At 39.0% G+C, this 24870-nt stretch overlaps 1 protein-coding gene across 1 annotated transcript in view; it reads right to left on the reverse strand.

The window, feature by feature from the left end:
• Positions 1–14066: 14066 nt before the first annotated feature.
• The window catches only part of SCN2A (sodium voltage-gated channel alpha subunit 2), a 131238-nt gene continuing 120434 nt past the window's right edge, over positions 14067–24870 (reverse strand). Inside the window, exons 22-27 of the mRNA XM_075070143.1 lie at positions 23614–23895; positions 21500–21553; positions 20087–20224; positions 18716–18820; positions 16847–17117; positions 14067–15378 (exon numbers count right to left, since the gene is read on the reverse strand). Of these exons, the coding sequence (XP_074926244.1) occupies positions 14183–15378; positions 16847–17117; positions 18716–18820; positions 20087–20224; positions 21500–21553; positions 23614–23895 (2046 nt within the window). The 3' untranslated portion in view covers positions 14067–14182. The remainder of the gene's footprint in view (positions 15379–16846; positions 17118–18715; positions 18821–20086; positions 20225–21499; positions 21554–23613; positions 23896–24870) is intronic.

The raw sequence follows: 24870 nt of genomic DNA on the forward strand, positions 1-24870 counted from the left end.
ACTTACGGAAAACATTCGTCTCTCGTCTTATTTTCCCTCTGTCTCTTGGGTACCTGGCAGATGGGGTAGTGAGTAAAGAACACTGCACAGCTGTATGGTGGAGGTAAGAGAGAAGTATGTAAAAAAGATACATTTCTTAGAACAATGATTCCACTCACTCCACAGCACCAAAACTATGCACCTTACGCAGGACATGTGATTTCACTGCAAGGTCACATTTTTCATCTTTTATACTGGAGACTCTGTCCCTGGCTCAGCGCACAGTACAGATGCAGCTTGCTGGTACTACCATTATAAATTTGCTTCCAGCAGCCATGGTATAGTCTTTATGTTGTCTCACCCCTTCCTGCTAAAGCATCATCGCGAGCACAAGTCCCCTCCCCCCAGCTACATCGAGTGGCATTACAGAGCATAATGGCATGTTTTCTCTCCTAATGACAAAGCAATTACTTATTTAAACCAGGTCACAATGATGACAGAACTCTGGTGAGAGTTACAGCACAAAGCAGAGTGAATGTTTCATGCCTGTGATCAGAGTCCTGGCGCTTATTCATCTATGCTTTGTGAAGCAATGATTCCAAATTCAGCATGCATGCCTGGAGGGGCAAAGCATCTTTCATGGAGGACCGGCTAAGCAGCATTGCCCCAAAATTTACGTGAAAAGCACTTTGATTTCCTGCAATATCATCATGGAGATTTCTGGGGAGGTTTTCATTGATCCCAGACATGTTAAGGAACTTTCATGTAACTGTAATGGCTAAAAGAAATGACAATGCATGCTTAAAAATTGATAATTAAAAAACGCTAGTTTTTAAATATGACTGATTTAAACTTTACTCACCGCTGTCCCTTCCATGCTTCACTTTCTGTGATAGTGGCTTTGATTGCCTGCTGCAAGGTTAAATCTTGGTCAGAAAACAACTCCTGGCTGCTGTGTAATTGAGAGCTGTTGTGGTCAGCAATGTCTCCCTCATTGTACCTCTCCTGAATTTCCCCCTCTGCAGAATCCTCAGCCACAGTTGAACTGAAAACAGGTCATCTAATCCACAGTTAAGGATGGCGACTGGTAGCAACGCCCCAAAAATTGCATGTAGCTCTGCATAGAACCTGCATGTTTTAGGAGCAACTCCAGAGATCCAAAGCTTTTGTTGGTCCATGCTGGAGCTCTTTTTCTATTCTCCAGGAGACTGCATTTTTAAAGGTGCCTGCGGATTAACTGCTTGCTCCAGGCCCCACGGTGGACAAACAGAAACTGATTCAAACCTCCAAGGGTCTTTTCCTGTTTTACCTGGCAGTGCATAGGAGTTTTGGAGTGCTGTCCAGAGTGGTCATTGGTGATCTGGGGAAAGCTCCGGAGGCCATTAACTTCGATTTCCGGCCACACTGCACTAATTCGAATTAGTAAATTCGATTTTAGGGTTACTCCTTGTGGTTGAGTTTAGTTTAGTAGGAGTACTAAAATCGATTTAAATAGCCCTTTAATTCGAATTAGAAGGCTGCGTCATGTGGATGGGTGCTCCATAAATTCGAATTAAAGCCGTTTAATTCGAATTTAAGGCCTCGTGTAGACATGGCCTAAGGTGCCATGAGTACTCCTGTTCTTTTTGCGGATACAGACTAACACGGCTGCTACTCTGAAACCAGAGCTATTTCTATTTCATGTCAACCAATGTCAAAGTGCTAAATTAGGCTATATTCTATTCTGTATTTTTTTAAAGAGTTTTTGTTTTGAAATTACTGAAATTCACAGTAACAGCATTCTGTACCATATAACTAAATACAATATCGTGGTTTGCTTTTTCCATACTGCCAGTGTCTGAACACAAAATAGGGAAAGTAAATAGTAAACAAATCTGTCACTAACAAGACTTGATATTGCTCAACACAAAACAAATAATGATTAATGCATGATACCATAGCTGCTTGTAAAAAAACATTGTTTTGATGTATGATTAGGATCCCAGAGGAAGGGAAGAAGTCAGACTGTGTTAAGGTTCTGGGTTCAAATTTAGAAAAGTTTGAAATGTCCCAGACTATCTGAATGCATCTAACGGAAATTGGAATTCAGATTTCTCTCATTTCAACTAACATTCCACAAAAACGTGTTTAAAGCAATATTGTTAGATATTCCAATCATTTCATAATATGGAGTAAATAAACATTTTAAACTCAACTGTTCAAGTGTAATAGCCACAGACATATTTAAATAATTCATGTTCAGTCATATGCAGAAAATAGAATCTGTGCAAGTGCTTTAATTTTTCATACTCCATTCTTTATCTTGCTCCCTACCTGGAATAACAGACAGCTGAAATCTAACACACATGAAGGAGTGGGGTATGCTCCTCGAGTACTCAGAGGTTTCAAACACAAACCATGAGGCAGAATGCATTATAGCAGAGTTCATAGTTCAGAATCTGTATACAGAATGGTCACTCCCAAATGTAAAATTACCTATTTTACAGTCAGTTTAATAATGCTTATTATTTTAATGACCACAATTACTCTAGTCTTTGTTGTTGTTGTCACTTTGACAATTCTATTTAAATAGAACATAAAGTAATCTGGGAGTCAGATATTCCAGTGATCTGCTGCTGAACCAACTTGTTCCTTCCTGCTCCCACTTTACCGCTGACACACTCCTGGGCTGAAACGGCCGCAGAGGAGTTATTAAAATCACATCAATAAAGCTCCTTAAACATTACATTATTTAGCACTGGCTATACAACACTGCCATTCTCAGAATGCCAGATTTGCTATGTGAATGTTTGAAGTGTTCTTGATGTCATTACTCCACTGGTCACCTAAGGAACACCTCTTCCCACCTCTTCTAATCCCGTTTCAAAAACTAGGTGGAGCAATTCCTTTTGTCACTTAGGGAAGCAAAGACTCTGGTATACACAGATGGAAAACTGGATGCCCTCTTCATCCTAATGAATACATTGTTTGTAGCCCTGGCACTGTACACTTTACTTGTATGTACCATCTCTTTCCCCTACTCTCTGCCAGTCCTGCCTATTTAGATTGTAAGCTTTCGGGGGTAGAGACTCACTCTTATTCTATAAGAACAAAAATGGGGTCCCGTTCTTGACTGACTGCTAGCCACTACCCTGATAAATATGATTAATAATCCAGCAAGATGGTGAAGTCCATCTGAGGTAGAGTGAGAGTAGTTTTTTAGTCTCTTTACATTAAGTTTCTTAGGTGTAATTATTGCAGTTTTCATTTTAAGCACTTCCTATATTAAGGACTACTAGATTTACATTGTGCTGCAGGGGTTACCTTGCTAAACATTAATTTAATAGGAGGCTAAACAAGGCCTGTAAAACCTCTTCAAATTGCTGGTGTGCAAGTGACTGATGTGCAAGGGTTTAAAGTGCTGGGAAGTGGCAGGCTCCTCTGCTAAAAGCAGAAGAGTGTTTGTACCCCTTTCCCTGGCTGAAGTAAGCAGTGCTCCCTCACAGCTCCTCCTTCTCCTTTGTTGGTGCAATGAGAGCTCTCCCTCCTGTTTCACTCTGCTCTAACTACTGGTTACTGATACTTTTTTACTTTCCTGATTATGCAGTACTTTCATTAGAGCTAGGAGTGACGTCTTTCAGTTCACACTTTTTTTAAAAACCCTATGACTGTGTCTATGCTGAGCTTTTTCTTAAAAACCTCAAAGCAAAAAGTTATACAATACTGTACTGCAGAAACTGGTGCTAAGTTAGTGGTCCCACCATTCTTATCACTGATGGAGCTGTGCTGATCATAGTGCAATGATGGAATTTTTAAGAAAAAAACTTAGTGGGGATAAGGTTATGTGCAATGGAAAGAAAGCCGATTAACAGAAAATAATTCTTAATGCTAAAATTAATATCTTTTTTCAGCATAAACTGCAAAGCCATTTCACTAAAATGTTCTTAACACTAACCTTGATTTGAAAATTTTCCTCAGTTATAAAGGTACAAAGGGCAGTTGGCCACCCAACTCTCATTGAAAGTCAATGGTAGTTGGGCACCTAACTCCTCTTTGTGCTTTGAAAATACCCACCAGAGGCTATAATCTGACTGCTTTTTTGTTTTAAATCCTGTGCAGTTTGGCTTTGCCAATTATGTAGAAATTCAGCCATTGTGTCAGATTTTTAAAAGACATCAGTTGCACCAGAAAATACAGAGTGGACTTAGCAACAATCACCAGAGTGCCAGTCTGCAACCTCTTGTCTCTTGAGGAAGAAAATGTACCCTCAGTTTACTTTTCTTGACTTACTGCACACCATAAACTTTGTGTGTTATAGTTTAAAATACTAGCCCAATTTCATAATTGCACTGATTTCAGGTAAATTATTCCGAATTTGATTTGTGTTCAAGCAGTCTGTCAAATTACTTCCTCAGATTCACTGCTTGAAAAAATCTGAATTGTAAAAAGGACATAAAATCTTTTCCCTATCACTTTGTCTCAGTCTCACCTGAAATACAGCATAGGTAAAGATTCTATGGAACTTTGACTAGAGTAAGAAGTGATACTTGGTTTTAATTATCAGAACATAATGAATTTTTAATTCTAAAAGCTGATCTGTCTTTGTAAATATGTGAATGATATGTATTTGAGGTTGTATTTTACCTCAACAATCATTCCACTAACATGATCAATCGACTTTTAGTGTATTACTGTAATCAGATTAACAGCACTTTACTCCAACTTTATTATTCTAGCTCAATACAAGGTTTCATAACTCATTTACCTGAAATCTGCATGGGAAATTAATATTGCACCTTGTCATGTGATCAGCTATTAGTTAACCAGTCATACATTAAGTTGTGTAATAAAATCCTGTTTTGTCCATTTACTTTCTTGCCTGTTTTTTTTCCCTGGCCTTAAACCTTGTAAAAGAAATTTAGCATGGTCTAAAACTGGGTAGCGGTTTTCATTACTACAATACCATTGTGATACTGTCTTTCCCAGTAAGGCAAAAAAGTCAGGGGAGAGGGACAAAAAAATCCAACCACATTCTGATCCTACATCCTTCAGCACTGTACGAAGAACCATGTCAACTGCCCCAGGATTTGACTACACTTGCACCTGTACAGCGCTGGGAGTTAAAGCTGTCTTCGTACAGCTGTGTAGGGAAAGCGCTGCAGTGTGGTCACATTTACAGCTTTTGCAGCAGTGTTGGGAGTGGTGCATTATGGGAAGCTATCCCAGCATTTAAGTGGCTGCAACGTGCTTTTCAAAAGACGGGGGTGGGGTGGAGTGTGACAGGGAGCGTGGGGGAGACAGAGAGAGTGGATTTTTGGAGCTGACACTGTGTCAGCTCCCTGCCTTGCAATTTCTAAGGACTTGAATACACAACAACTTAAATCATTTTAAAAAAGTTTGACCCCTTCAACCACCCACCCTCATCAGTCACTAATGCAATAGCTTCAGAACCTAGATAGCAGCTGTCTCAAAATGGACTCCCTCTCCCCCAACTCGCCTGTTTCTCTCTCAGGGGCCTTGGCTACACTTGCAGTGCCAGCGCTGGTGAGGGGTTACAGCGCTGAATTACCAGGTGTCCACACTTAATCAGCGCTACTCTTCCTGCAGCGGCTGGCTTGTACAACTTGTCCGCTACGGTGTTGTGAATCCAGCGCTGGGCCTCCTGCGAGCGAGCTCTGCAGAGTGTGGACAACTCACCCGCAGCGCTAGTATATTGGCTCCAGGGTATTAGGAGGTATCCCACAATTCTGTATACCAACATAGCCAAGGTCAATCCGCTCCGGGAAGCTACTTATCTAAAAAACAACAAGCCTGTGCTCTTTGTGCAGCGGAGCGAACCGAGACGAGCGGCTTGGAATGGATTCACAGCTGATTTGACTTGAGAGAGACAAACAGCACAGGGGGAGTCATCGAGAAGCTGCTTTATCTGGTCTGAAGCTTTTACATTTAAGAGTGATTGAGAGAGGGGTGGGGAAATGGCCAGAATATTGCAAAGGCAGGAGCTGTCACACAGTGTCCTGCTCCAAAAATCCACTTCTCTGTCTCCCACACGCCCCTGTCACGCTCCACCCACCCTCTTTGAACTGTGCAGGCGGGAATGTCACAGTGTCTGCTCCAAAAATCGCCACTCTCTCTGTTCCCAAGCTCCTGTTCACACTCCTACCACCCCCCTTTTGAAAAAGCACGTTGCAGCCACCTGTGAACCGCGGGGATAGCTGCCACCAAGCACACTCACAGCGCTGCAAATGCTTGCAAATGTGGTCAACTGCAGCGCTGTCGTGTCAGTGTGGACACACTGCGCGCTGGCCCTCCCACAAGCTGGTACGACACAGCTGACTACCAGCGCTGCCAAAACTGTGAAGTGTAAGCATGCCCTCCAAGCAAACATTAGCTGTGGACATTCCAAAGGGATCCCCCTGCCTGCCTCTGCTCGAGCAAACAGTAGCTGTGTTTGTTTTTTAGATAAGCAGCTCCGGGAGCCCCAACTTCACAACAAAACAAAGAGTGTTATCTTTACTTAAAAAGCATTATGGGAAGCTTCCGGAGATCAGTTACAGCATAGCAAGATTAATCACTGTTTACACTGGCACCCCAGCACTGCAAGAACAATGCTATAGTCGTTATTCCCCAGGCCAAGCTGGAGTACAGCCAGTGCTGTAGCCAGGGAGATACAGCGCTGTATGTGTCTTGCCAGTGTGGACAGGGAGTAAGTTACAGCGCTGTAAAGCCACCAACAGCACTGTAACTCCCAAGTGTAGCCAAGCTCCTAGTGTTGGTTGGGAAGGGAAGTGTAGAGGCACTGATTTAGTGCTTGTCTACACTACAGCCACTACTGTGGCACATCAACTGCATATACTGTAGCACCATAACGCAGACACTGTCTACAGATACAGAAGAAGCAGTAGCTAGAGCTGTTCATACTGAGGTTATGAATTTTTCACTCCCCTGAGTGACACTGCTAGGTTGACCTACATTTTAGGGAGAGACCAGGCCTCACTCTCTCGTATCCAAACAGTATCTCCAATTATTGATCAAGTATGTTACTACATGTTTCTTTTCCCATTAATGTTGGCAGGCCTAGAGGATTCAATATGCACTTCCACTCTGATGCAAAAACTGAAGTTTTGTAGATTCCAACCCTATCTGAAAATTAGTTCAGATCCCTGGGGCCTCTGTAAATGGTGAGTCTAACGGAGTTGCTTAGGGCCATAGGAGATATATGCCGTGGAAATTCTACACTACATGGAATTAGCTGCTCCATGCCTTTGGGTGTTTACAACGTTTCCTGAAAAGTTAAAGCTTTCATTAAGAGAGAGAAAGTGGAAGTGTCTGTAAATATCCAGCCCTTTTCCTCAGCAGCTAGAGGAGATCAAATGCCCATCTGCCCACGTTCCTCGGACTCCCCGGACAACTCACATCCTACCGCCTTTGGCCACTGCTGCCACTCAGGCCTGGGCTCCCTTTAGTTTCTCTTGCCCCTTACCTCTCTGTGGCTAAGGCTCCTCCCGCAGGGGCCACAGCCAGGGTCCGTTTGCTCCCTCCCATCAGAGGCTGCCCCTCCTCCTTGGGCCGGGGCCAGGCTTCCTCTGTTGGTTCAGCCGCTCCTCCACGCCAACCGCCAGAGGGGCCTGGGCTCTCCTCAGCGGGGCTCCTGCTCCTTTCTGCCCCTGCCCCTCCCCCTCCTGTGGGGCCTCACCGCACTGCTGCTCCCACCCGGGTTCTCCCTCTCCGGGCTTTACCTCGCCGCCCATTACCGTAGCATCCGGCGCCTTCCCTCACAACCAACAGCACCGTTCGCAGTGCGCTTGTCTCCCATGCCAGGGCCCCCACCAGCCCCTGCGGCGCCCTGGCTGCGTCGGGCCCTTTCTCCGCAGCGCCGCCGGGGCCCAGTGGAAAGCCGGCTGAGAAAGGCGAACAGCTCCCCCCATTTCGCCTGGCCTGTGCTGCCGCCTCAGATCGGCCCCAAACTTCCCTTACCTGGCTGGGGCCGCGGGGGCTGCCCACCGGGTAGCTCATTGCTCGCTCGCCACGGGCTCAGCCCTGCCCGCCGCTGAGCCGAAGGGGGCGGGTGGCCGACCGGGCGGGTAACCTCTTTCTCCGCTGCCCGCTCCGTTTTACGGGGCGGCACCTGCAGTCTCTCGTGGACGCGGGGACAGGCGAGTCGGCTGTAATGTGGCCGGCGGCCCGCTGCACTGGGCGGCATTAGCCCCGAGGCGGTTCTGTTGTACAGCCGCGTTTTCTAACAGATCTCGTCCCAACTGGCTCCTCTAGTGTGGAGACACACTGGGACATTAACTATAATACAGGTGTGACTTACTCAATTCATCTCACTAGGGAGCTGGTTGTAAAGTTTAAGAATAAGAAGCAAAAAGTAAAAGCAGCAGAGAATCCTGTGGCAGCTTATGGACTAACAGACGTTTTGGATCATGAGCTTTCCTGGGTGAATACCCACTTTGTCAGATGAATGTAGTGGAAATTTCCAGGGGTAGGGGTGTGTGTGTGTGTGTGTGTGTGTGTGTGCTAGCAAGCAAGCTAGAAATAATGAGGTTAGTTCAATCAGGGAGGATGAGGCCCTGTTCTAGCAGTTGAGGTGTGAAAACGAAGGGAGGAGAAACTGGTTCTGTAATTGGCAAGCCATTCACAGTCTTTGTTCAACCCTGAGCTGATGGTGTCAATTTGAATTTTGTCAGTAGAAGTATCCAACATCTTTGGATTCGTTTGAAATTGTATTCTACAAGAAGTTGGTTGCAAGATTTAAAGATATAAAAACTGACTGGCCAATCATGTGTTTTAGCTTCTCAGCTAGGATTCTGGAGAGAGGAAGGAAAAGAGTGAAATAAAATCATATTTTTATATATTATAGATTACAGAAGTTAGACATTAGAAGTGACCTGTTAAATCAGTCAGCCTTGCCTTCTTTCCTAGTTAAAATGTCCTCTACAAAACCCTCAAAATCAAAATTTAGAGGGATTGTAAACTCAGAGGGAAGATCTCATCAGGGAGACTGGAAGATGTCAGGAAAGTATTTTTTCCTTAAAAATAAAATGTCAGGACTGGGTGAAGTCAGTTGTATTTTAAACTAATGAATAAAGATGCCAATAATTTAGTAAATGTAGTATTAATGTTTTCATTTTTGTGAATAAATATAAAATCCTGAAGTTCTTAAAAAACAAATCAAACAGGTTTCCAGTGGCCCCGTCTTCAGTTTTTAAGCCATTCATAAGTTTTTATTTTGTAACATCCAATTTTTTCATTTCATATGAGTCAAGTCAGTAAAGCTTTGCTCTAGACTCACAAACACATGGATCATTTTCTGAATAGTCTAATTCAGCTAGGGTTACTACCTGGCTGGTATTTGACCTGTCTGGCCATTTTTTTATGGATTTGCCAGAAAAATAATTTAATCTGCTGGGATTTTTTTATATGGATCTAAAGATTTGCATTATCATCACAATATATTGGGATATCTAATGTTAAAAGTTTCTGTGTCTAGCTAAAGATGCTGCAGTGTTCCCACTTTCATGGTTTAAAGAATAACAGATCAAAACTGTTGAAAATACACCAGCTGTCTGCACACCAACTCACAAGCACACCACGCACGTGTGAGGGTTTGAGTTATGCGAGAGTGAGGAGACTGCAATGTTATCATGTATCATATAATGTTACGACTGCATGTGGTATCGCTCTAGACACTATTAAGTAGCTGTTGAACGGGAGGGTTTATGGAGTTGCCTTGTGGTTGGGGTTGCCGTGGGCTTGCCTGGGGAGGGGTGGGGTTTTTGCATTTCAAACAGGGGCGGCTCTAGGTATTTTGCCGCCCCAAGCACAGCAGGCAGGCTGCCTTCGGCTGCTTGCCTGCGAGAGGTCCCCGGTCCTGCGAATTCAGCGGCACGCCTGTGGGAGGTCTGCTGAAGCCGCGGGACCAGTGGACCCTCCGCAGGCATGCCACCAAAGGCAACTTGCCTGCCACCCTCGCAGCGACCGGCAGAGCGCCCCCCGTGGCTTGCTGTCCCAGGCATGCACTTGGCATGCTGGTGCCTGGAGCCACCCCTGATTTCAAAGCCTAAATTCAGTTCATATACAAATATCTCACAACACAAAATAGCTGTCTTTTGCTTCTTAAAAAACTTAGTACTTAAATTGTGGTTCAGCGTTCTCCATTCTCTTCCTTTCTTAGGCCCTGATCTGGCAACTCATTCGGTAGGGGTGGGGGGAGAGGTCTGCTGATATGTATCTAGTTGCAGGAAAGAGTTTGCACCATGCAGCTCCATCATAGTAGTATTACTGGTACAGAAAAATCCCATACAAACAATGTAAACAAGCTCTTAATTTTGGACGCTTTAAAAAAGAAAATATAAAAGAACAAATTCTGCAGTCCTTATTCAGGCAAAACTTCCACAGACCAGTGGGAGTTTTGTCCAAGGACCAGAGCTGATTCAGAAGACAAATACATGATTGTGCATATCTGGTTATCTTGAAATTCTGCAGCTGCATATGTCTAAATAAACATAGTTGCAGGACTTTTAAGATATGTGGTGCTGCTCATCGTGTACATGAGATTTAGAATAAAGAATCTGAAGTGATATTTCCGAGCTCTTCTTTTTTTTGTCAGCATCTGACTTTTTAAGCATTGCACTCTTAAGGAAGCATTTGAGACGTACTGCTGAGAATTTCTCCCTTTAAAGAAATTACATAAATTTGCTTGCCAATTTTGAGTTTCACTCCAGCTTTGCTCCCAGAGCCAGCCTCATCACTTTTTGAGAGGTTCACAGAATACTCTGTATTAATGCGAATGAGCAAACTTAGTTGTATTAGCAAATAAACAAGATATCATGTGTCCCTTAAAAAAAATTGCAGTTTCTCTGTTTTCAGATCATATCCCTCTCAGTTTTACAGAAATCCTATTTTGTCATGGAGTTTGTAAGCCCCACCTTGGGAGGGAAGAGGAAGTAGGGAGATGTACTTTGACATATGATATTATTCCAAAATAACTGTCCAACCCCTAAAAATGGGTGCTGTAGTTTGGAAATAAAATTAGATACCATATGATAAGGATGACACACACAAATATAAAATTGTCTTTCCTCCAAGACATTTCCCTGGAATGAAGCTACTGAATGTATGAATAACAAAGGCCATCCAAGATGATGGAGAAAACATAAATGAAGATAAATGTACCCATTTATAATCTGAGGACCTGTCTGTTGTGCTGGTATGTTAAAGATCTCACAGTGCTTTTAGTAAGAGTAGGGATTTGCCTTTGTGTCCTTGGCCGAAATTCCCCCTATTTACCAATTCTTATGAAGCCTGTTTTTCACCTAGCTTCTGCCTCCACTGCAGAGATGGCTACATTTCCAAGGTGCTATATACATACAGCATGTTAAACACTTGGGATCCTTCAAGGTGAAAAAGCACTACAATGTTTAAATGATATATATATACAATCTTCATATTTTAATAATGTGCAATACCTTAAATTATAGCAATATAATATGGACCCAATGCTTTATTTACTCTAAGAGCAAAGCTCCTATAGACTTCAGTCTTCCCTATGCCTTAATGTACTATAATGAATGAATCATCTAATGTACAAAATTCCTCTACAGCAACAAAAGTGATACTTGGACTTTGGGTCCAAAATATCACTGGAAATATACATTTAATTTTGGTTTTTAGCTTTGAGATCTAGTACTAACACTTTAACATCACTTTTTTAGTAGTTTAAAATTCCTGAAATGTAAATGCATTTTAAGCACTCTACACATGAATATTATCTTATGGTACAGTAATTTTAAATAGTGTTAATCAGCCTGAAAAATCTACCTTGAAATGAAAGTGCAAATCAAGTTCAGGAAACACTGAATTTTAAAACAACATCATCTACTGCAAGAGATATAAAATGTATTTGGGAATATATAAATATACAGTACTTTATTTCATTCCATGCACTTTTTTTAAATAAAAAAGACTTTAAATTCTTATTCCTGTTTGCAAATATTTTATCTGTGTAGCCTTTTGACAATACATTACTTGTTAGTGATAAAAACAAAGACAACAATTAAATACAATAAAAAAAGAAATCTTTATTCTTTTGGCTCAATTGTAATGTGGTTTACCGTTCTTTATGGTAATAGCATTTTCCTGCATGCAGTTCACCAACACACAAGTCAATAGTTTTAGTTAAAGGAGGAATCAACATTTAATTTTTGCTTGTGTAAGAAACACAAATGTCCTGATGTGATCAATTATACAAGTTTGCTACTTAAGTTCTTGTGAAAAAGACACTGTCTATCCCATAGTATATTTAGAACAGTTCTAGTGCAGCATGAATCAACAAGAATAAGAATAGTCTATGTAAACAAACACTGGTAAAGATCAATGATTCCATGAATAAAAAGACTACCTTGAAATTTCTGACGCAGGCAGTGCTAGGATTTCAAACAAATCTTTCCCACCACATTTCAATTACAAGTTATATCTATTTGGAAGCAAGTGCATTTCAGACTGAATTTGAAATTTATTTCACATTAAAATGTGTGCAAAAATACAGTACTAATAAAAAGAAGCAGAAACCTAAAACTACCTCATTCTCTCCTTTACCTCTTACTTTGTGAAGTTCGATTAAAAAGTGCTATGGACAGAAAGTAACAAAAGTGACTGTGACATCAACCTGAAGATAATTTTAATTTCTGATTTTATGTACAAAATGCTGAAAAATAAAATAAAATGATATTTTTACAATATTTATATTTTCTTAGAAAATTCTACCCATGTATTTTCAACAGATTAAGCAGTTTGAAACATGTCCTGTACAGTCTGGCTATACACCGTACAGTATTCACTTAAAATTTAAGAATGCAAAGCAAGAAGCTCTTTAATAGCTGCAAACTATTGCTTGATGATATGAAGGAATGATCTCTGGTTGAACAATTTGTTTCACTTTACCACTGACATATGGCTTCCCATATTAGACTTTTGAGCAGTGGAAGGAATAAAATACAGCAGCAAAGGCAAGATAAACATGCATCAGTGATAGCGTCCAAAATATCTATAATGGTACAGAATACATAACATTATCTGTTGAAAGCTTGCAAACTACACTTATCGTGGTACATATTTGATGCAATTAATATTGTGCTCAGATCATTATTTGTTTGCTCAAACATACACCACATGGTAAAGTAACTATTTACATAGATGGTATTATTTTATTGACACATACAATGTCAACCTTGCTGAGAGTAGAAGATGGCTAAATGATACTGCAGGGTGAAGCAAAACAGCTTTGTAAAGGTTGACTTTTTTGGTAAGTTCAGTTTTCTGGGTTAGATAAAATGAGTATTTTGTTCTCCACAGAAGAACACTTAAAAAAATCAAGTTTATATCACTAACATTTTTTCTCAGAGAAGTTTGTATCAACTATAATTTAATGACTTGTGAAAAAATAAAATATGTTTTATTATTGTAGGTTCTATGGGACTTTACAGGCACATTAAGATTTGTCTGAATGAGACACAAGATGAATACTTTCATTAAGCACCTCAAAATATGGAGCCACCCTGAAATATGGAAGTAGTTAAAACCCTTGCTTTGTGCGAATGGTGTCATGTGTTTTCCATGCATAAACAATGAGTGCAGCATGCCTTCATGCAAATCACTTCTGCCTGTACATTAGAGAGAATCAGAGGATAAAAGACCTGGTCCTCATATCCCCTTCCCCAACACAAAACCCATTTACAAAAATAGTCACAGATAATAGGAAACAACCTGTGAATTAAAAAAAAAATGATAAATTCACCAACACCAATTTTTGTAAAAATATGACAAATATAGCAGTTGAAATGCAGACAGTGGATACAATTACTGAACTCATGTTTTTTGTTAATCACACAGAAATTGTAGGTTTGCACCTTTTTTTTTAAACTGGTCCCTACAGTCTGAGTAGCCATTTTGTCTCCTCTTCAGCAGCATCAGCTGGTAGTGAAAACAATAACCTCCTGTCAAGGTTGTTACCCTGTTTTACAGAGTCACAGTTTGATGACGAGGGGTCACTGTCTTGATATAGGCACTGACCTTAAGTATATATATATATATAATCATTTTATATATATATTTATATAAGTAAAAACTGTCAGTTTGGCATAGACCTCATACAGGAGCCTTGTTGACACAAATATGTCACTTTCTCAGGATGTAAACTATTTGTCACCAATGGAATTCTTTGTTACTTTTTACTTTCCCTGATGTCTTTACCTTTGTCTTCTTTTTCTGATTTGTCTTTTTCATATTTCTCTTTGTCTGGCTTTGTTACGCTATCATAGGAAGGTGGAGAGGTTGTGGAAGGGGTCATATCTGTTTTTTCTGGAGTGGAGTTCTCATTTAGCTTATCGATAATCATATCTTCTTTGATAGGCAGGTCATCCTCATCTTTATCTTTAACTTGGTTAAACATACATGAAACTTTTTTAATTTTTTGCTTTAAAAGGTAACGTCTGAAAGCTCGCTGAATAATGACAGCAGATACTTCCTCTTGTTTTCGTTTTAATGTGGTTGTAATCGGTTCATAGGAGACTTTAGAAGGATTTGCTGCCATAAACCGATCTTCCATTTGTATTCGAAGTGTATCCATTTCTCCACTTTCCCCCAAAACACGCTTTGTAAAAGCAAACAAGATGTCAAGGCAGTGAATTCTGTCACCACTTACCATGGGAAGATCCATTGCAATAAGCTGAAGTTTGTTTGGTTTTGCTATAAGAAGAGGGGGATCCAGTGAAGCTGCAAAATCAGACAGTTTACTGAACTCTATGAACTGGGTGGCATCTGGATCAAACTTTTCCCAAACCTCATAGAACATCTCAAAGTCATCCTCACTCAAGGGCTCGGCACTTTCTTCTGTAGCAACACTGAAGTTCTCCAAAATAACAGCAATATACATGTTTACTACAACTAGAAATGAGATGATAATATAACTGACAAAAAAGAAAATCCCAACTGAAGGGTTACCACAGTCTCCTTTAACTGAGCTTCCGGGGTGATCTTTGTAAGGGTCACAGTCTGGTTCTCCACTGTTCAGAATTGGTGCTAATAAACCATCCCAACCAGCTGACGTGGTAATTTGAAATAGGCAGATCATACTGTTGCCAAAAGTTTCAAAGTTGAACATGTCATCAATACCAACTTCCCTCTTAACGTAGGCAAAGTTGGACATTCCAAATATAGCATAGATAAACATGACCAGGAAAAGGAGGAGACCAATGTTAAACAAAGCAGGAAGAGACATCATCAAAGCAAAAAGCAGAGTGCGGATCCCTTTAGCACCCTTAATGAGACGCAGGATTCGACCTATTCTGGCAAGTCGGATAACTCTGAACAAGGTGGGGGACACAAAATATTTTTCAATCAGGTCAGCTAGAAACATACCTGTTAAAAAATAAATTAGTTAGTAAAGATATAATAAAATGTAACAGCAACTATAAAAGTTTTATACTATTACATACAATGTTGACCAATGAGAAGTGAAGCAAACTTATTCAAATAGCAGAAGTTTGCATTGTGGACATTTAACCAAACAGTTATATTATGGTCTGACATACAAATCTGAAAAATCCAGCAATTTGCAGCATTTTGTAAAACTGCAACAAAGAGATTTGTTCATTTTAGACAGTGTCACTATATTTTTTCCTGGAACTGCCCCTCACTTATACACTTCTGTGATCTGTTAGTGAATAGGCCAGTGGATATTGAAGTTTACAGAATATTTTTCTGTTTAATTGTAATAGAAGTAATCTAGATTAATCTGAAGGAAGTGCCCTATTTATAGTTTCTGGTAGCGAATTATAATGTAATCTATTAAAATAAAATTATTTAAATTAAATATGCAAATTCAGACAGGTACTCAACTCTTTAATGAAATAATGTGACCACAAATTTAGTGGGAATGCCACAGCAAACCAGTATATAAATGAACCAGCAATGAAAAGGCTTCTTAGAAGAAAAAAGTGGCAGAAAATTTCTTTATTATGGCATCAGAGAAGCAGAAAACTTGTGACCTTTTCATCCACTCAGAAAATAGCTATGGGTGAAATCCTGTTCCCAAAAAACAGGCCATAAAACCAGATAGTGGACTAAGGAATCTGCCAAGGCCAGAGACAAGGAATCATACTCATTCCAGACAGCCCTTTCTGCTCCTGTGCACTAGACAGAGAATAGGCCATTGGAACTACATATTTGTAAATCCACCTGCTCCAATCCTGCTCTTCTCTGAGTTAACAGGCAAGGAGCCCTCAGATGTAAGTGCCAGAGGTGGCTCTGCAGCAGGAATGGTGGGGGATGCTGACCTGCTGTGTGGGGTCCTAGCATGCTGTCCACACTAATCAGTAAAACCGGACAGGTTCTTTTGCTGTTAATGCTATCTGTCATCTCAGGGTTGCAGGGCACAATTTCTCCCTGTGATTACCAATAATAAAATTTGTTCATTTTTTGCCTCAAAACAGCCTTTCCATTGATTGGTTTGTTTCTATACTAGAGTGATATGCAATTTCTACTGCACTCAGAGTCATGGTCTAATAGGGTTGCCAATTTTGGTTGGACATATTCATTAAGGTTTCATCAAATGACATAATCTTGAATTAAAGATTAATCTTTACTTCCTGGAGACTGGCAACCCTACAGTCTATTTTTTTATACTGAAAATGACAATCAATCAAATTTAATTGGTATAAAAACTCTTAATACACAGTTCCTTTATTTTATGCACATTATGGAATAAGAAATTGGCAAACTAAAAAATCAGACTCTCTTCAAGTCAAATGTTAAGGAACTTAAATTCCTAAAACAAATGTTCAATTTCTACTCTTTTAGTCCCTTCTTGAAAGTGAATTATACTTACCAACTATGGAGAGAATGACAACTACAAAATCAAAAATGTTCCAGCCTATGGTGAAATAGTAATAACGAAGTGAAATCAGTTTCAGAATACATTCTCCAGTGAAAAGGACAATGAACACAAGGTTAATCCACCATAAATTATATTGCATCTCATCACTCTGGTCGTCTGTTTCTACCATCATGGTGACCATGTTAAGACAGATAAGAATCATGATGCTGATGTCAAATACTTGTTTTGTCACAAAATCAAAGACCATGCCTTGGAATTTGTTCTGTGGGTAAAAAAGAACGCATCATGCATACACCTTGTGTATAAATTTAATTTCCAAATTACTACAAATAATTAAATAAATCTACAGTTTCCTCATCTGTAAAATGGGGATAATGATACTGACCTCCTTTGCACTTTGAGATCTACTGATGAAAAGCACTATCTATAGTCTTGGTGGAATTTGATTTTTATTTTTTTATAATTTCAACAGAAAATTAATTTGCTTAATTTGTAAGCATTTTTTCAATTTTTATAACTTTAAAGTTTCAATCATAGGAAATTGTGGGGGCTCAGACAATAGAATCAGACAATTATTTAATGACAGCAGACATTGAGATTCAAAAAATTAAAGTTTGATAACTGTTAAAACACAAATTGTCAACATCACATCAAAATATACAAAGTAATTATCCACAAATCAAACTCTAATAAGTTCTCAAGCAGCGTTTTTCTTACTTTGACTATCAGTAAATTTTGATTTATTTTTGAAAAAAAAGTAAAGATCTGATCTTTCCAAGCCTAACTATATAGGAGCTAGGTATTATTATTATTATTATTATTTATTATTAGTTGCACCCTGAGGACTGCATTTTAAGATAGCCTCCTTTTAATGTGCATTCACTTGTTTGTGCAGACATAGACATTTGCCCACACAAATTCAGCAGTTAGGCCTCCAAAGATTCTACTTATGCATATTAAAGGGAAGATTTTCAAAGCTACAAGATTTGATTGTCTTACTGACATTCATTTTACTATATGGGCTTTAGTGATACAGCTGACTAAAAAAATGTTTAGCTTTGACAAAACTGGCAAAACTGGTTTTGTTTTTTGCCCATGGCCATCACTTCCCTTCCCTGAAAACCTACACAGGTCTCAGAGCTAAAGAAAATACAGCCTCCCTAATAAATACTTCTTGTACCACTAATAAGATCTTCAGCCTCAGTTAACTATAAAAAACATTCACTAGAGAAAATCCTTCTTCCCTCTATGCAGTTGTTGAAGAGATGATGACAGCTGAACCAGTATGGTTCTACTGCACAAGGAGCAGAACAGGAATTGAAGGTCCTTTGCATGGGAGGGTGAACACTTTGAGGAGTGCACAGCTGTACTCTAGTTGCTCCCTAACTGATATTGCACAGGATGGAGGATGGGGAAGAGAGAAGCTGAGAATCCACCATTTCATGGATACTCCAATTCTCTATAGCCAAGAACAGGCTATGTAAGAGACATGTGGATTAGCATCCACAGAACAGCTGCAAAGCCATTCTTGGCCTGAAAAGAGGATTCTTTCCTAAGGCCTTGACACCTTTGGCACTCACAGTACTCGAGCTGTAAGTTAGTTGTTTTAGACAGATCAGTGGTTTGAAGGATGGGACCTTCAATCCCACTAGTCTTCCAATAGATGCAGAGCGAGAATTCACAGCAAAAAGAAGGGTCCTTCACAACCAAGGAGATTAATGAATACAACAAATAAAATTCATTTGGATTTAAAGAGAGAAAAAGTTTGCTTTAGGTCAATAATTTTTCTTGCTTACAGCTTAACCCAATACATTATTTAAACAGTATGGGAAGGAGGGAGGGAAATACTTTCATTCTTACCGCTGGCCTAGGTATAGGTTTTTGTGGTTTCTTGGACCCCAGCTTTTTCATTGCATTGTAATATTTCTTCTGTTCTTCTGTCATAAAGATGTCTTGGCCTCCAAAGTAAAGAAATGAGATCAAAACTAGTTACAACCGTGTACCTCCATTGATTACCTACAGTCACTATCACAATTAGCATTATCACTCCTGTTCAGAGTCTCAGCAGAATCCAAGGACTGAATGGGCATAAAGACTGGCTTGCTCTCTCAGTCTTCTTATTTTTATTGTCATTGTATGGGAAGCTACTAGCAACTCCTGAATTTAGGTTGCCTAACACTTTCCATTCCAAAAGATTTTTGCAACCTTTTCTTTGAGAAGCTCTCAAATGTCCAGTGTCTGCAGTAGGCCTTTGATGTTTTGCAGGGAGAATGCACTCAGGCAACAGATGTGCCTTCTCTTTGTCCCATGCAAGTCCTTCAGCTTTTGCTCAGACACGAAATGTTAAAAAATTCAACTTCCTTTCTCTTGTTTTTGCTCCTTAGGAAAATTTTGGCAAAATACCTAAATAATAAGTAAATATGAATATTCTGTGACTGGGTTCATGCCCGTGCTAAAGCAGCAACACACATATGTACTGGGTACAGCCAGGAGCTGCCAATGAAGGATAGTGGAATGTTGCAGGGGTGGAGAAGTCCAGGCTGGACTCTCTTCCCTCCTAGACTTAGCACAACATGGTGTCAGCAGCCCTTTCCTCTCATCCCACAGGGTCACCACATGGGACAGGAGCACCCCCAACTGATGATTGTGGGCCAGCAAAGAGAGCTAAGTCTGACTGGGTTCCCCCCACGCCAACAAATCCTTGGAGTCAGCACTCTTTCCTTCCCATCTGGGATAATAGTCTTTTCCTGCTGTCAGCTAATGTATTTAATCCTGTAGCTCAAGTAGTATTTATTCAGCACTGCAGCAAAAATGAAGACTCAATACAGTATAAAGAAGGATAACATGGTCCTACAATTAAGATTTATATGTCTACATTTGGGAGCTCTTAGACATGGAGGCAATGTAGCCAGCATTTTTTTTATTGCTTGATTCGGCCATTTAAATCTTAAGCCTTTTTTATGATACAACACCTTTAAATTGATTATCATTTTTCTTTTTCTGTTTTGGTTATATATGCTCATGTGTATGGTTTTCCTAATTCATCCATCCTCCAATGTTACATTACTGCATGTTACAGCAAGGGATAATAAATGTTAATCATAAAGAGTAAAAAGTATAATATTTTTCTGACCTAAAGTCACTACAGTAATTCATTGTATGATAGGCACCAAAACAAGCAAAATTTTTGTATTTTTTTAATTCTTTTCAGAACAGTGATGAAATACTTATCTTCTTTTTTTGCTGGTTGAAATTATCTATGATGACACCAATGAAAAGATTCAGGGTAAAGAATGATCCAAAGATGATAAAGATGACAAAGTAAAGGTACATGTACAGGTTGTCCTCATACTTAGGCTGATCCAATACCTACAAAACATGCACAAATGTCAAGCTACAGTATCAGGGTGAACACTGTGTGTCAAAAGCCTTATTTGTTATATAAAGCCTAAGGCTCTACAATTCAGATTCATGCACCTTATGAACTAGGCTCTGTACACTCTGATTCTGAAGCTGCAGAATTCACCTCTTTGCCACAGAACTCTGTTCCAAAACTCTGTTCTGAGCTTTCATTAAAAAATAAAGTTTCTAGCCCTGATGGTTGTTGGAAAAACCTTGAAAATGTTAAATGAGTGTAAATGAACACTGTGTCACCTGCCTCAATCTGTAGACAACCTGAAACAATAGCTCTAAGACAGGGTAGCCAGTAGGTAGACTGCGGACCAGATGCTTTTGAACAGACCTTGAAAACTTTTTATTTACTTATATTATTATTATTATTATTATTATTATTATTATTTTCTCTGGAGTCTGGACCTTGACCAAGAAATTTGGACCTTGACAGAAAATAGCTGATGACTCCGCTCCACGAGGTATGAACTATTCCATTCTTTTTCATCAGGTTCTTGTGGATTCTGCAATTCCAATGGCAAACAATCTGATGTTTTCCAAGACACCATGGAGTTCACCATAGAATCTGGCATTTTAATATAGCTAGGCTCCAGACATTTTGTTTTCCTTTCCTGACAAGACCTCCCTTCAGCTACCCCTTTCTTACCATTTATAAATCTAATGGGGAGTTAATAGGATTAGGGCACACTCTCTGCATAGTTTCATGGAACAAGGGAACAGGAAGTCAGGGAACCAGAATGGAGCACAGCTTATAGCCTGGGAGCAGAGGAAGAAAGAAGGATAAACTGATGAGTTATGTGGAGCGCAGAACAGTACAGGAACCGAGACCTGAGGAGTGGAGCCAAGCTGCTTGGAAAACAACCTCATCCTTGAAAATCATCATGGTTGCAAATAATTGCCCACAAATTTTCAATCAATGAGTGTTTCCAAGTATGAGTCACAGCCATTTGAGTATTTGCTTAGCAGCCAAGGGTATTTCATGGCAAAAGAATAAGTTAAAGTTACTGTGGAATTTGGTCTTACTGTGCCACAGAATATATGGGACCTTAAAGGAACTTCCTTTGATCTCCTTTTCTTTTGTATTTTCATGCTCTTAGCTACCTTTTCTGCTTGATGGAACTATACAGCTCCATGTTATCTCATTTCCAGTGTCACTCAAATAAGATATCAGTTACATTATTGGGATCACAGAGTTCACGCAATCAAAACAATGACTCCAGGGAATATACTTACATTTCGAGAATCCACAGCTGCATACATTATATCCATCCATCCTTTAAATGTGGCCTGTAAACAGAATACATGTGCATAACTTCTGCTGTTCCTAGAAAATGTCTAATTGGAGACACTGTTTATGAACTGAAGACCAACTATATTCATATTCATTTTAACATACTGGTATGGTGAAAGATTAATATTTGGCTTTTATCTTGTATTTTTTGTTTTGAATACAATAATTTTAAACACTTATAATAAATATGCAATCCAGCTAAATGCAATACCTAATTGTTTACTACAAGGAATAATATATCTATTAAAAATTCTCATCTAAATATGCACTATCAGAAACAAAGATACATTTGGGGGGGGTGTATCATGGTCTATATGATGTAAGCTCTGCTCTTGACTTTCAGAGTTAAGGCTGAGTTGGTTTTAGCACTGAAATATCTATATATGTGAATAGAGTGTGTTTACAGTCCTGTGTATACAGCTGTGACACAAAGAATAACCAGGGATATAGTTAGTGTAATAAATATGCACACATACATATTTATAGCTAGATATAGATATTTCAGTGCAAAAGACAACTCGGCCTTAACTGTGAAATCAAGAGCAGTGCTTCCATCATATAAACCATAATACACCCGCCCCACAAAACGCATTTAATTTTTGATAGCATGTATTCAGATGAGAATTTTTAATTGATATATTATCCTCTATAGTAAAAGATTAGGTATTGCATTTAGCTGACTGCATATTTCATTATATTATAATTATACTGAATACATCCATAGTTTTACTTTGTGTCCACTCTGACATCACCAGTTCTGGTGCTCAAACATATTATGCACTCAACAGTAGCAATGGTTACTCCACATGACTCACTGCATAGCTCAGGGCCCATTTACCTCTTCTGCAGCAACCCTACCATACATCCTCCTTACAGTAAAAGAGAAAGCATGTTGAAGCATGGATAGTGTGTGTAGTAAGCCCAGAGACCAATTGCTCCACATGTTGGACACTTAAATAGGTTACTCTGCAGTCATTTGAGTGCATGGGAATAACTTCACCTCTAGATCAGGAATAACTAATTTGTCCTACGATTGCTACAGATGGGTTGTTACCAGTAATTACAAGGTAAATATAGCTAAAGTAACTTATAATATATGGTGAATTATGTCCCCCAAACTTGCACCATAAGGAAGTAGTAGTCATGGCAGTATGAGCCTAAAGTAAGAAAATATTCCAGATTTGAACTGATAGATTCTCAGGGCTTTTAGAATTGTCAAGGCGAAACAAAGCAGACCAAAATGTGTCCAAGAGGTGATAAGCATGTTTGCATGAAATGGTGTGATTCTGTGTCTTTGTGGAAATGAGTAAGGATTTGTTTAATATTTATAAGTTTACAGAATGTATTTTTAAACTTGTTTTTTAAAGCAAGGGTACAAGTATAAGAAAAAACAAATGGCATCCTCAAAAGTTAAAGCTGTAGTGCTTCAGAGTCCAAGACACACCCAGTGCTCCTCACTGAACCTTTTGGAAACATCACCTCCTCTCATGTGTCCCAGCAAGTTCTGGTCATGCAAACTAGGCAACCAATCAGCTCTCCTCTATTATTCCTATCATGTATTGAAGCCTACTATCCTTCCTCAAAGGGACCAGTCACCACTGCCACTTAGTTCCACTACTCCTTTCCAGAACATCTCAGTACCCTTCATTTTTGCTTTTTATCCTATTTTTGGGTGTGTGATTTTAGCTATATACTTTTAATAGCAAATACACTTACCAAACTTGCTCTCCATAATACAGGGAGCCAACTTAGCCAGTTGAACTGGCAAGCTGGAAGTGAGTCCCAGGTATGTAAAGGGAGAGACAATGAGTATTGTGAGTGTCCATTTCTGCTTGCTTGAGATCTCTTCCACAGCCAGATATGTATGTCTGTATGTATCTGTCTTTTTAAAAATTGTGCTCAGCATTCCTACCATATGTAAGGATTTTCATGGCACAGTAGTAAACAAAGTATTATTTTTAAGTGTAGGACAGGGTAACTTAGTGACAAAAACATTGAGAAATTACTCTTTACTACAAGTAAACAATAAGGAACATATTAAGGAGTGGTCACTTACTACTTGAAGCAGAGAAAGATAGCCAAGTCCTACATTATCAAAGTTTACTTTAACGTTCTTCCATCTGGCAGTTTCATTGTTGTTTATGAGGTCCTCACATTGACTATAATTGTTGATTTGGCTGATATCAAACCTCTCATCATTTGTGGTATTAACACAGTAGTAGAATTTGCCAGCAAACAGATTTACTCCCATGATGCTGAAGATTAGCCAGAATATAAGACAAACAAGAAGCACATTCATAATGGATGGAATTGCTCCTAAGAGGGCATTCACAACGACCTAGCATGTAAATAAAAGGAAAATAGTGGAAATTGTGTGAGAATATGTATAAAATAATTAGATATTTTATAAATTTTAATCATCCTTTCTTAAAATGTAATATAATATATTAAATCTATTTGCAATCTGCTTTTCAATTGGTGAAAGTAACTCATACAATTAATTTAACAACCAAAAGGTGAACAAACTTCACTTAGGTAGAAAGCAAAAAAAGTATAAAATAAATAAAAACCTGATAGTGGTAGGATGTTGCCTTATAATTTGAATACTCTAATAAAAGAAAAAAGAGATACATGTTAAACTCAGACATAAAGGAAAATCTATAAAAATGTAGCAAATCATAGATTTAAAGAAAGAATGATGATATGAAGAATTAATTGATGAAAAGGACTTGTCAAAAAATAGGAAAAAAAAGGATGATTTAATTCTTTAAGATTGTTTAATTTATGTAACCCTAAAATTTGTGCACACATTTCTTGTCTTACTTATTCATACATTATTCTTCTAAAGACCAGTAGCAACCTTTACATTAAAAAGAGCAAAATAAAAGTATTATGTGTTTAGTTGCATAAGCAATTTCAAAATTCAGTCTAAACAATACTGTCACTGAGTATAATTAATAGGAAATTAGGAGAAGTCAGAATATTAATATGAACATGTTAAGGAAGTATGGTGGTAATTAACGCAAATGGAAAAACGGGTAGGTACTCAAACAAAAATACTCAGAAACAGTTACAACTTAGAGGAAGAGACTTATATTATTCCCACTTGACTTCAGAGGGAAGAGAATCAGGCCCAAATGTAGCAAAATGTAAGAATAGGTTATTGTTAGCCAATGTATTTAAGGGCTTTTACAAATATGCCAGGGTAAAAAAAAAAAAAAAAAAAAAAGGAGAGAGAATGTAGGTCCATTAAAAAGGGTTTACTTAATGTTAGATTAATAATGATTGAAAAGGGTTAAGATAATTAACACTT

Source organism: Chelonoidis abingdonii, chromosome 10 (genome assembly GCF_003597395.2).
Source record: "Chelonoidis abingdonii isolate Lonesome George chromosome 10, CheloAbing_2.0, whole genome shotgun sequence".
NCBI classification, from domain to species: Eukaryota; Metazoa; Chordata; order Testudines; family Testudinidae; genus Chelonoidis; species Chelonoidis abingdonii.